We start from the raw sequence: 12,014 nt of genomic DNA, 5'->3' as shown, positions 1-12,014 counted from the left end.
ACCCTCTAGCATCCCAAAGTAAGATAAGCACAGGGGGACGCAGTTTCAAGTTTACATTGTCCTGGCGGGTAAGGTCAGTGTGCACGTGCCTTTAACGAGATGTGCTGAACGCCGGTGTGCCCGCCGCTACTAATGGCCCTCTCCCATGCTCTTTTCTTGAAGTTGAACGAAGAAGAAGATTTAACATAAATGACCGCATTAAAGAACTAGGTACTTTGATTCCCAAGTCAAATGATCCGTGAGTACAATTGCATGTTAATCTGCATCATATATTTTCACACCTTTCCGTTTTCTCATATGTTACAAGATATTCTCGTAGAGAAGTTAAAGAACTCCTCTCGTCCTTTGCTTCCTTTTCCTACGCATTTCCTTTGGTTAATTTCACCAAACTAAGGTTTCTGGAGAAATGAACTGAATTGTACAAAGGGATATTTGAACGGAGATAGTTAGCTCTGCTTGTGAGGAATGGGATATATGAGATTCTGAGACCTCGGCAGAAAATTTCGAGCTTTGAGCACCGGGGGCGGGGTGGAGCATCTTTCATGGTCATGCATAGAAGATCCCAATAGCTGTTAAGGCAAGATGTGTGGCGCATGTGACCCTCCGCTATGGACGATCTCTAGGGCTCTGATGCACAGAGACTGGAAATGTCAAGTTCAATGATACTGGAAAGACAAAGGGTCAGTTGTTTTTATGAAAACTTGCATATTCTTTGTGTGCTTTACCAATCTCGGACCGGGGGGGGGGGGGAAGCAATGGTTAATCCTCTTACGAACTACAAGTCAGCTGATCTCTGTTTCAGCCTTTGGTCCTCCACCCCCCCCCCCTGCCTCCCCTCTCGGAGATAACAGCTAACAGATAATTTCCAAGTCTTTCCTACCATGTTATCTGCCACGTCAGCAAACTGGTCAACAAATATACAATTTTTATCCATTAGAAACTGGCCCATTTGAGGTAAAGGGCTGGGGGAGGTATATATTTTAATGGCCCCCACAGGCATTCTATGAAATTAGCCTTTGAATATGACCTTTTAGCTATCTAATAAAAAGTAAAGATGCAATCAAGCATTATTCATGCAAGGCTTATTAAATTCACGATTCACATTATTGTCGCGGAATTTGTAGCAAAATAAAATAAAACCCTTACCTATTGTGAGGTGGTTTTGATGAATGTTCTCAGTTTCCGTCTTCTAACGCTTTGCTTTCCCAGGCTTCAAGGAGAGGCATTTTCAAGCTGGAAGCATCCAGATTCTCAGTTGTGCAGCACAAATTTATCCTCCTAAAGGCTGTGACCTTCATTTCTTCTAGTCAGTCTTGCATGATGGTTGAAATTGAATTCCCATTTCCTGTTCTTTATCAGCTTTCCCTTTTCTAGCATATTCTTTGAAAACTGTAGTGTGCGAATCTCTTCAGTAACAGATTATGAAGTTATGGGCCCTGGTGAGCTTGGATTTGCATGTCCCCTCCATTGTAGGAGAGTGCTTACATGTTTAGAGCCTGAGCTGATAGGGAGCTGGCGTGGTAGACACTGTCTCAACATAAAACAGGCTGTAATATGGATAGTGGTTTTCCATAGCCAGGTTTCTAGAGTGTGCCTTGGAACTTAAATAGAGACACACTTTACCTGACTAGTGTCTCAGCACATGCCCACTCCTCCCCCCAAACAAGTGAGCTTTGGTTGATTTTATATATTTGGAACGTATATATACCTGTGCATGGAAACGGGTTCCTCTAATTACCCAAAATGCAATATTTGAATCTATTTAAGCCAAGAAACATACTTGATTAGTCTCATAAGGAAGTACACCCCAGATAACTGATAGACATTCTTCTTGAGAACCGAGTGACCCGTGGTTTGGCTTGAAAAGCCCGGCTCTGACTTTTCACTGTGGCATCCCGTATAAGGCAGCCTCCATTGTAGTTGTATTTCTGCTGGCCGCTACAGCTTTTGCTACTTTGATGTTTAGCCTTGAGAATTGTTTCCTGTGTTCACTCTGGGTGTCCTGGGACACCTTTTAGTATCCAGACACTGGAGACCCACGGGAGCTGTGGCTATCCTTCTCTCTGGAGAAGACCTGTTTTTTCCCTCGGCCAACCGATGTTAGGATCAGTTACTAGGTGGCTTTTTTTAGTGACCTGCCGCTCATCTATCCCATGGGCCACTTCTGATCTGCTCTTAATAGCTGTAGGTGATGGAGTTGATGGCTCTATTTATATCAGGTAAAATATAGGTCTTCATTTTATCGTCCTCATTGCCATCACTGTGTTGAGATTATTTACAAAAGAGATTAGACCACTTCCTCAAATTTAGTTCATTCTTTATTGTTTGTTCCGGGGCGTTCAGATTTTTAGGGTGACATTGTCATAGTTTGCTTTCTGTTGCTGTGGTAAACACTGACCAAAAGCATCTCAGGAAGGTCATTTTTATTTGGATTTCATGTTCCGATCATAGTCCATTACTGAAGGAAGTCAAGGCAGGGACCTGGAAGCAGGAACTGAGGGAGAGGTATGCAGAAATGCTGCTACCTGGCTTGCTCTGCATAGCTTGTGCGGCCTGTTTTCTCTCCAAGGACCACCTTCATGGGGTGACAGAGCCCACAATAGTCTGGGCCCTCCCACATCCATCATTGATCGTGAAAATACCCCCACACGTTTGTTGTCTGCAGGCCAGTCTGATGGAGGCATTTTCTCAACTGAAATTTCCTCTTCTCAGATAACCCTAGCTCATGTTGAGTTGACCAAGATCGAACTAGCATGGCTTTTGTCCACATTTCGTTGATGATGATAATTTTCTTGTATGAGTACACTGGAGCTACAGTGAGGAAACTGAGAGTCACGCCTGTTGGCAGCTGTTGAGATTGGGATTTCAGGATGGCATCTCTCTAGGTTTCACACCCTGGCTGTGCAGTTATTGTTCAAGTATTGATTAGCATTCTCAAGATCCTATAGAGCATCTCCTTTGATTCCAATTATGCACTTACAAGGCTACTGATACACATGTAGTGTCATCATTTTGAAGACGAGAAAATGGGTACAGAGAAAGGTTAGATGACAGACACCCCATTATAGTGACAAAAATCCAAGTGTGAGCCAGGCAGTGGTAATACATGCCTTTAATCCCAGTACCCTAGAGGAAGAGGCAAGCAGATCTTGGTGAGTTAGAGGCCAGCCTGGTTTACAGAGCGAGTTTTAGAACAGCCTAGGCTACACAAAGAAAGTCTGTCTTGAAAAATAAAACAAGACAAAACAAATAAAAACCCAAGAGTGGCATTTTCACAGCACAGACAAGTGGTGGGTTCTCCTGGGACTTCTGCTGTGCTTGTCCCATTCCAGTGAATAAACCTGTATAGTCCCAGGTATATACAACCACTTCAGACATTTTTCAAACAAGATGTGGTAACCCACACAACACACATGAATTAAATCATCAATTTTATATAGTGAGAGGTCTATGATCTAGATGGAATTGTACGGTATATGTTTCAACAAAAGGCGTTCACCTGGAGAAAGTAAGATGACGCATACCAAATGAGCGGCCAGTGGTCATTGCGTGGTGAGCACTCAACAAGCACTAGCTATTACTGATGTATAATTACTATTCTCCCTAGACACTGAATGCTGAATTTTCTTTGTACCTCAGTTCCTAAAAGGGTCCATTGTCCTCCGTCTTATCACAGGGACATGCGGTGGAACAAGGGAACCATTCTAAAGGCCTCCGTGGACTACATCCGAAAGTTGCAGCGAGAGCAGCAACGTGCCAAGGACCTTGAGAACCGGCAGAAGAAGCTGGAACATGCTAACCGGCATCTGCTGCTCCGAGTCCAGGTGCCTGCCCTATGCTATGTAAAGTGATTTCAGGACAAGAGGAAGGAGAATGTGCTGCCTCCTGAGGGAGCTGGAGACACGGTCTCAGTATCTGTGAATTTGCCTACTGGTAAAACATGTTGGTAACTCGGAATTAACCCTGATGCTACTTTACCCATCACTCTTGGCATGTGCAGAGTGGCGAATTCAAGTTCCCTGCAGGCTCTCTTCCAGGCGGCTGAGCCCCCATCCAGGTTAAGGGCTTGTTATAACAGTCTTCTGAGTTACAGCCTATTAAGTGTCTTGTCAGCCACAGTGTTGTGGGTTTGGTTGGGGGTTTTTCATCTTACATAGCCCCCAAGCAGCATAAGAAGTGTGTGTTTCCTAAGGCCAGGGAGGGTATGTTGCTGGCTGGGCGTCAGACAAGCTTCACCTAGGCAGAAGTTAGTACTCCTGGATGCTGTCGAGCTCGAATGGATCTACACTGCATTCCGCCTGACGGGTGTTCAGTGTTCCAGAGCGTACGTCAGGAACCTTAAACACCCATCTTCCTGGTGCTCAGCACTTCACATCTCCCTCCAAGATAACACGTTTGTGGTGGCTGCAGTGATCCTCAGTCATGGGACCAGGAGGCAGAAGGTGGCTCTCCCCTGGGGCTGGGCTCTGTAACCCAGAAAGTTAAACCGAGACTGGATGTAATGTGAGATCTGTCCCTCCCCTCTAATTGGTTATTTGTTTCATGTTGCATCTCTTCTACACAACTGCCTTGGTGATTTATCACTTGGTGCTCAGTGTACCCATTTATAAAGGTAGTTTATGTGATTTCCTTATCAAATTATTAAAATATAGTAAGTTCTTCCAAAGAGAAGCCAAGTTTTGTGTTCAGGTTCCAAACTTGCATATTCATATTAAATGTGAATGTTGTAAAATATGGGCCTCGGCAATCCCATGGCAATGCCCTCTTGGCCTTCTCCTGGTGACTGTGACGCTGGCTTTACCCCTTTTGCCTGTCATAGGAAAAATCATTAATTAGGCAAGCTCTACCAAGCCACAGAGCCTCAGAGCTCTGCACGCGATTTAACACCTCATTTAGAAACTGAAGAAACTGTTGGAATCTGTCGGTAAACACTCTTGGTTAAACGACAAAGGAGCGCGGTAAGATATTTGCATCCTCTTGAGTTAATTTATCTGCTTGTTTGTTGGAAAGACAAGCTGCACTGCTGTTCTTCATGCTGGTGTAGAGTTTCAAGAGCCTGTGTTTTCGGCCAAGGCCTGGGGCCTTCCCTTCATTTTCAGGCTAAGTGGTGCATGCAGAAGTCTTCATGGAAGAAAGAGCAGGAAGCCTTATTACCAGGGGAATTATTTTATTAAATAGCCCAGGGCTTCAGCATGATGCCCAGCCAGGCTTGTTTCTGGAGCTGGGCTGAAGGAGCAGGCAGACACTCATGTGGCATCTCACGCTCATGTATCCTTCACTGAGGAGCTCACAGATCCAACACTTTTAACACAGACCACACACTTGTGGGCCAAGTCGAGAGTCCATGTCATGTGTCAAGTACCTTTCCTCTCTGACTAATTCAGAGGGCATATTTCCCATCTGCTCTTTATGGTGGTGTGGTTTTTTTTTTTTCTCGCTAGCATAGGACAGTATTGACATACGGGAAGAGCATTGGTGATCCCTGCTCTTCCTTTTAGGAATACGCGAGGATTCATCAAAACTAAGAGGGGAGCATGGATTGACGGCATCTCGAAATGAGGTCCGACAAGTCACAGATTTACAAAGTGCGTCAGTTAGCCAGGGCCACTGTGACAAAAGGCCCCTGCGCAGAGGAGGTGAAATGGCCGTCATTAGCTTTCTCACTATGTGGAGGTTGTTAGAGATCAACCCTGCCTGCAGACTTGGCGACATTTTATCCTAACCACCTCTTCCGAAGACTGTAAGTCAGTCTTCTCACGGTCTGAGGACCCGGAGTGCGGACTCCAGTGTATGTAAGAGCACAGTTCAGCCCACAGTAAGAAAGCACACGTGGTGAAAGATAATTTATGTGATAGATGAAAACTTTCTTGCTGAATTAAAAAAAGTAAAGGTTTCCCTTTGCCAGAGTGAGGCTGGTTAGATTTCAAGAAACTCTGGTTGTTTGTGTGGAACAGGGAGAATTTTTTCTTCACTGCACCATTGGTATCTTAGTAACTAGAAACCAAAGAAATGGCTACTGTTTCTGTCACACCCAAACAATTGAATATTTGTATCTTAGCAGCTTAGTATGGATTTGAAGGAAATGCATATTACTGAAAAATAGGCATTTTGTGTGGTTTGGCTTTTTTTTTTTTTGAACCTCAACCCTAACTCTGGTAGTTACTATTCTACAGCGCTTCTAGAGAGTGCACAATTTATTAGAGACTTTGGGTTAGATTAAGTAAGCTTCCCTTGCCTCCCCTTCCGTGTCAATGCTCACGAGGTTCTTGTCACTGCAGCCTCTCCAGAAGCTGGGAGGCAACCAGAAAGTGTGCATGTGCAGGCTCACCCTCAGAGTAGAGACCAAAAAGTGTGTGGTGCCCTGACGCTGACGCTGAGGACTGAAATGTGTGGAGCACATTTCCCCTGAAACTGAGGACTGGAAATTATGTAGCACACTCACCCTGAAAATGGGGGTTGAAAAGTTCATGGCGTACCTACACTGAGACTGGGCACTGAAAATGGGTAGTGCCCTCACACTAAATCAGGGTTTGGGGAGTTGTTGAGAGAGCCACGCCATTTCCCTTGAAATCTTAAGGGATCTCCCAAGCAGTTTGTATGTATTATTGTATTACTATCTATGTATTGCTGTATTACTATTTACTTGGCATTACATTTCTATTAGCTGTCATTTTATACTTTTATTAGCTTATCTGCATTGTACAGAAAGATGCATTTCCTCGTAATATTTTAGTGCCCATGAATCATGGATCATCACCATTACCCTCTGTGCCACTTGGCCTTCTCCTGGTACTCTTTACCCTTCCTGCAGTGGCCGTGTAGTCCAGTGTCTTACACATACATACAAACTTTAAAAAATATCTAGATGCCACTGAGAGAGAGTCTGGGTTATTTTATTTCCCTCAGTGATCTCCAGTTGCATTCATTTTCCTGAAAATGATTTCAGTGTTTCTTTAGAGCTGTACAAAGCTCTATTGTATAGGTGTATCACATTTTCATGAACAGCTCATCTGCTGATGCGTCTTGGCCATTGTGAACAGCACAGCGATAGGCATGGATCTCTCTGTCGTGTGGCCTAGAGTCCTTCAGGAACGTGCTCAAGGGTATGAAGGGGCCATAGGGTAGTTCTGTGTTTCCTTCTTTGAAGAACCTCCCCATTGGCTGCCGTGGTAGCTGCAGCAGTTCACAGTCCCACCAGCAATGTGTACAGATTCCTGTCTCCCCACACCGTTGCCAGCATTTGCTGTAGGTGGACTTTGCTTTTGATGATTTGGGTGCTTATCCTCGTTTTTAATCATTAATCTTTGCAAGAGAGTGATTCTATTTGTAATTCATAATAAAATATATACCATCTGATAGGGAATTTTCTATCTAAAAATGCCACCTGTCCTATAGTTTGGGAAGTCCAGAATTTATTTTTTTAAAGCAGCAAACTTTACTTTGACAATTTATATTTGTTTGTTCCTATGTTCTGATTTTTTAAAAAATAGAAAGTAGACTTCTGTTATTAAAAGCAGTCTCAGGTTCACAGTACAGTCGAATGCAAACCTCAAACAGTTCCATATATCACCTGACCATCAGTCCCTCTAACCATCAACACAGGTGCCACAGGGGCCCTTTTGTTAGGGTTTTCTTCTCCTTATCTTCCAAAGCCTTAGGTAGAGATGCTCAACGTAATATACACTCCATGGGTTTGGGCAACTGCCCCTAACACCCTCTTGCATTGTTTCTCTGCGGCGGAAGTCGGTCATGCACATACACCCACTTAACTGTCTGACTTTCGCTTGGTTGCAGGAGCTTGAGATGCAGGCTAGAGCGCACGGACTTTCCCTTATCCCATCTACCGGTCTCTGCTCACCTGATCTGGTGAACCGGATCATCAAGCAAGAACCGGTTCTTGAGAACTGCAGCCAGGAACTTGTGCAACACCAGACAGACCTGACATGTACAACGACCCTGGATCTCACGGACGGTACCATCACCTTCACCAATAACCTCGGCACCGTGCCGGAGAGCAGCCCGGCCTATAGCATCCCCAGGAAGATGGGCTCCAACTTGGAAGACATCCTGATGGACGATGCCCTCTCGCCCGTTGGTGTCACTGACCCGCTGCTGTCATCAGTGTCCCCAGGAGCTTCTAAAACAAGTAGCCGGAGGAGCAGTATGAGCGCAGAAGAAACAGAGCATGCGTGTTAGCGAGCCCGCCTTGCTCTGCTCCTGCACAAACTGCTTCCTCTCTTCTTCAGCAGACTTCATCATTTACCTGAAGAGATTTTCTTGATAATTTTCCTTTAATATGAATTTTTCGTGCTTTATCAGTAGCCCAGGATATATTTTATTTTTAGAATTTTGTGAGCCAGACTTGTATATTCTATTTTACAACTACAAAGGCCTCCAAAGTATTGTACCATCAGCGTGCAGTATCTGTGAACTGATTTCTCCAAGTGTGAGCTTTCTGAGCAAGGGGACATTTGCTTCAGAGAAGTGTCTGTCCGTTTTCATTCAGGGGAAAACTAAGCTTGCTGTGAGCTTTGTCTGTCTGTGACCTCCTTGGAAATTAACCTGTAAAGTGTAATTACACGAATGTAAAGCAACCAAAAGAAGAGAACGAAGATGATGACGAAGAGAAAAGTGGAAAAGACATCCAAGCCTTTCCCACGTTTATGAATGCATTGATTCCCTGGTCCTGCCTTAAAGACACAGGGCCCCCCAGCATTAGTTCGTCTTTGTACTGAAAACTACTTAAAAGAAGAATACATTACATAAAGACAAATATATCCGTCATTTTCATGAGGATTGTCTGGTTAGAAAATGTAACTTACGCTAAACCAAAACTGAAGGGAGTTATTAGACCAAGGCATGAAACATAGGATCTGACCTTTCTGGCTTTTATTGGGCGCAGTTACAGTTTTCCTCATAATAAGTATGATTCAATTTTTCATAAGATGTGTTTTATTTTGAAGCAGAAATGAATGTCTTCTCTGGGTAAAATATCGAGGAGCACCGGAAGTTTGCTTCCTTTTTTTGTTTTTTTGTTGTTTTTTTTTTCTTTTCTTTTTTTTACATTTTTGCTTTTTATAAAGATAACCGAACTAGGCGCATTTCTAATTGGCTTTACTATTTTTATTTTTAAATTATGTTTTAGTCATTTTGATTGTATAGATTCTTTATTACCATCATTTTTTTCAATGTTTGTATTACTTTGTAAGAATATGCATCTTGAAATGGTGAGTCTTCAATATTTTTACAACTCACTGGTGGTTCTCCGCGTTCTTTGTACACCCACGAAAGACTACTTTTACGCAAGGTCTTGTGTTCAAAGAGAGCTTTGCAAACATTTTGTATATTCCAGTATCACTTGAAACTGTTTTTGAACACATTTAAGATATAGTATTAATAGGTTAAAAACCAGGCTTTCTAGAAAAAACTACTTACATATGCATTTCTAGGAATATGAAAATAACTATATTCTTGAAGACTGATAATCACAGCATTTACTATGCCCACGTTGGTCCCTTAAAATGGGATTTATTTCAGTAAACTGGCTGGCTTCTTAAAGAGGGAAATACTGTATTGGCAAATTACTTGATAACAATGTTTTAACAAAGCGGCAACATTGTAAGTTTAGTTTTTGTGATTTCCTACTTGCGTAGCCCTATGCAATAACTGTAGCGTTCCATGTATCCCATCTATATGTTTTATACAGATGATATATAGCGTTACACGCCAGGCTGTTGAATGGAATTTCTCAGTAGCAGCCTATGATTGAGTAGTGAGTGGCATAAAGCATATCCTTCAGAATGAAGTGCCTTAAATATCTCAGCAGTCTCTTCTGGACCAGCACTGACTGAACTCTAAAGAGAAGGTTTCACGACGGTATCTGGAGCGAGGAGAGAAGTAGCGCGGTGCCTCTGCAGACATTCTTAGAGCTTCCAATTTCCCTTCAGATATTTTTAATATGAAATATATTTTACTGACAGTGCCAAATTCTTTCATCAGGAAAAGCCTTTTTCAGGAGGGATTTTTTTTTTAAAAAAAGTGTTTAAACGTCAAATGTGAATTGGTGGTGGGTGATGGGGGGATCCAAGAGGATTGTCAGATGTATGAATGGATGGCTTTGGTGAGAATTGTCAAGTGTGCGGTTCCCATGCATGTTGGGTAAGAAACACTGACGATGCTATTCAGCCTTGTAGCTTTATGACTTAAGGGGGTAGGGAAAATAAGTTCCCATTCTTTCGACCTCCTTAAGTGTGTGACTCTTTTCCTAGAATAGAAGTACAAATGTGCATGAACAGATAACTGTACCATAGTGTTCACCGATACAACCATAGCATTGTTTCCCTCTTCGCATTTGTGGTGGGTGGCGGGAGAGGGCTGGACGCGGAAACTGAAGATCGCAATGCTATGACGCTAGTTTTTCTTAGTTGATTCTGACAATATTGTTTTACTTTTTAAATAATTGAGCAATGTTTCACAAGATTGAGTAACCCATAGCTGAGTGAGTTTGACCAAGGCAGAGCGAGTTTCTAGAAAGTTTGTTGGGAGAAAGTATGGCACATTCCACTGCTACCCAGATTTGTAGCCCCTGGGCTTGCCATTGCCGGCTTCCTAGCGCCTTCGTCGTAAGACACAGTGGCTGGGAGAGGCAGGCGGGCACTTCAGAGGCTGCAACATGGGGGTGGTTTTATTTATTTCTTTTGTGCCAGCAAGAATGTGGATTCTTTCAGGGACTGCTTAAGCCAAGAGGCAGTAGTTTTGCTCACTGTTTTTAAGGAAAGATCCACGCCACTCCCCCACCCCTGGGTGCAGAATTGTAACTCAGGGTTGTACCTCTGTTTGGAGTGCTCAAAATACCAAAATTATCCACCTTCCTCTGGGTAACATAATGGAAATACCAAACCTTCTGACTTTGCCAAAAGAAAAAAAAGAAAAAAAGAGAAAAAGAAAAGAAAAGGAAAAAAACAGCTTCACAACCAATCTGGTCAGACCCAGGTCATGACACAGCTCAGTCTGGTTGTTTGTATATGATAAAGCAATAAGAACAAACGAAATACACAGGACATTAAAGATACAAAGCACAAAGGAATGCACTTATTCATATTTTTGAAAAATGCACTGGGGAGTAGTTGATGTCGCTAACAGTATGAAAAAGAAGCCGACTTCTTGACAAAGACAACAAGTGACTGTGTCTTGCGGACACTTGGTACTGTAATGTCAATAGCAGCCCCCGCTGTGGGGCGCAGCAATTTTTTCTGTACGGTCCACAGCACTGTATATTCTGATTGAGATTAATGTATCCAATGAAATAATTGAACTGTTGTTCTTCATAGCCTCATTAAAGCATTTGGTTTTTCACACCTTGTCGGCCAGTGGTGTCTGGTTAATGCTCATTTTGGCCAGTGGATACCTTCTCAAAGCCATGGCAGCCCACGTCGTCCTCTTGTGTGATTTGTAAGAAATTGCTAGGAAAGTGTCATTGCCAACAACGCTTTGTTTAGCTCAGATGTCACTCTAAGATGGTGCCTTTTTAGTTCAGAACATTTTTGATTACTTTATGACTCACTCTCAAATGAGCTGTAATTATGGAGCATTTCCCCGATTCTGAATTTGGGGGAGACTTTGAACTCCCAGATGCCAGGAATCCACTTTAGATATAAGGGCTTATGTAAAATATTTCAGTGAGAGGTTGCTTTATGAAAAAGGAGAGAAATTGTCAGAGAAACCTTTGCATATTTACTGAAAGGAGCCTGGGTTTTTAAAATACAAATTTATAATAATGAATGCTTAATATACCCAGCCCGCCAGCTCCTTTTTTAAAAGTACACTACTTATGAATCATTTGATAAATGTTTGATTTGAATTGGGAAGTGTCAGACAGAATGGGTCTCTATTCCCCAGCCAGACCTTAAACTTCTGCCCTTAAAAAAAATAATAATCTGTTTAAACCTCTGGAGAAGACACCAGGAACTTGCTGTAATGCTTATGATCCAGCTGTCAGCTCTTTCTTAAGTTTA

General features: G+C 42.8%; 1 protein-coding gene across 8 annotated transcripts in view; it reads left to right on the top strand.

Moving 5' to 3' along the window:
• The window catches only part of Mitf (melanocyte inducing transcription factor), a 224,953-nt gene extending 213,598 nt beyond the window's left edge, over positions 1 to 11,355 (top strand). For all 8 annotated transcript variants that reach the window (XM_075983365.1, XM_075983366.1, XM_075983364.1 and 5 more), the window contains 3 exons: positions 163 to 238; positions 3,677 to 3,824; positions 7,795 to 11,355. In XM_075983365.1, coding sequence (XP_075839480.1) covers positions 163 to 238; positions 3,677 to 3,824; positions 7,795 to 8,196 — 626 coding nt within the window. In that variant the 3' untranslated portion in view covers positions 8,197 to 11,355. The remainder of the gene's footprint in view (positions 1 to 162; positions 239 to 3,676; positions 3,825 to 7,794) is intronic.
• Positions 11,356 to 12,014: the final 659 nt, after the last annotated feature.

Source organism: Microtus pennsylvanicus, chromosome 8, assembly GCF_037038515.1.
Source record: "Microtus pennsylvanicus isolate mMicPen1 chromosome 8, mMicPen1.hap1, whole genome shotgun sequence".
Classification (NCBI taxonomy): domain Eukaryota; kingdom Metazoa; phylum Chordata; class Mammalia; order Rodentia; family Cricetidae; genus Microtus; species Microtus pennsylvanicus.
This window is presented reverse-complemented; position numbering and strand designations above follow the sequence as displayed.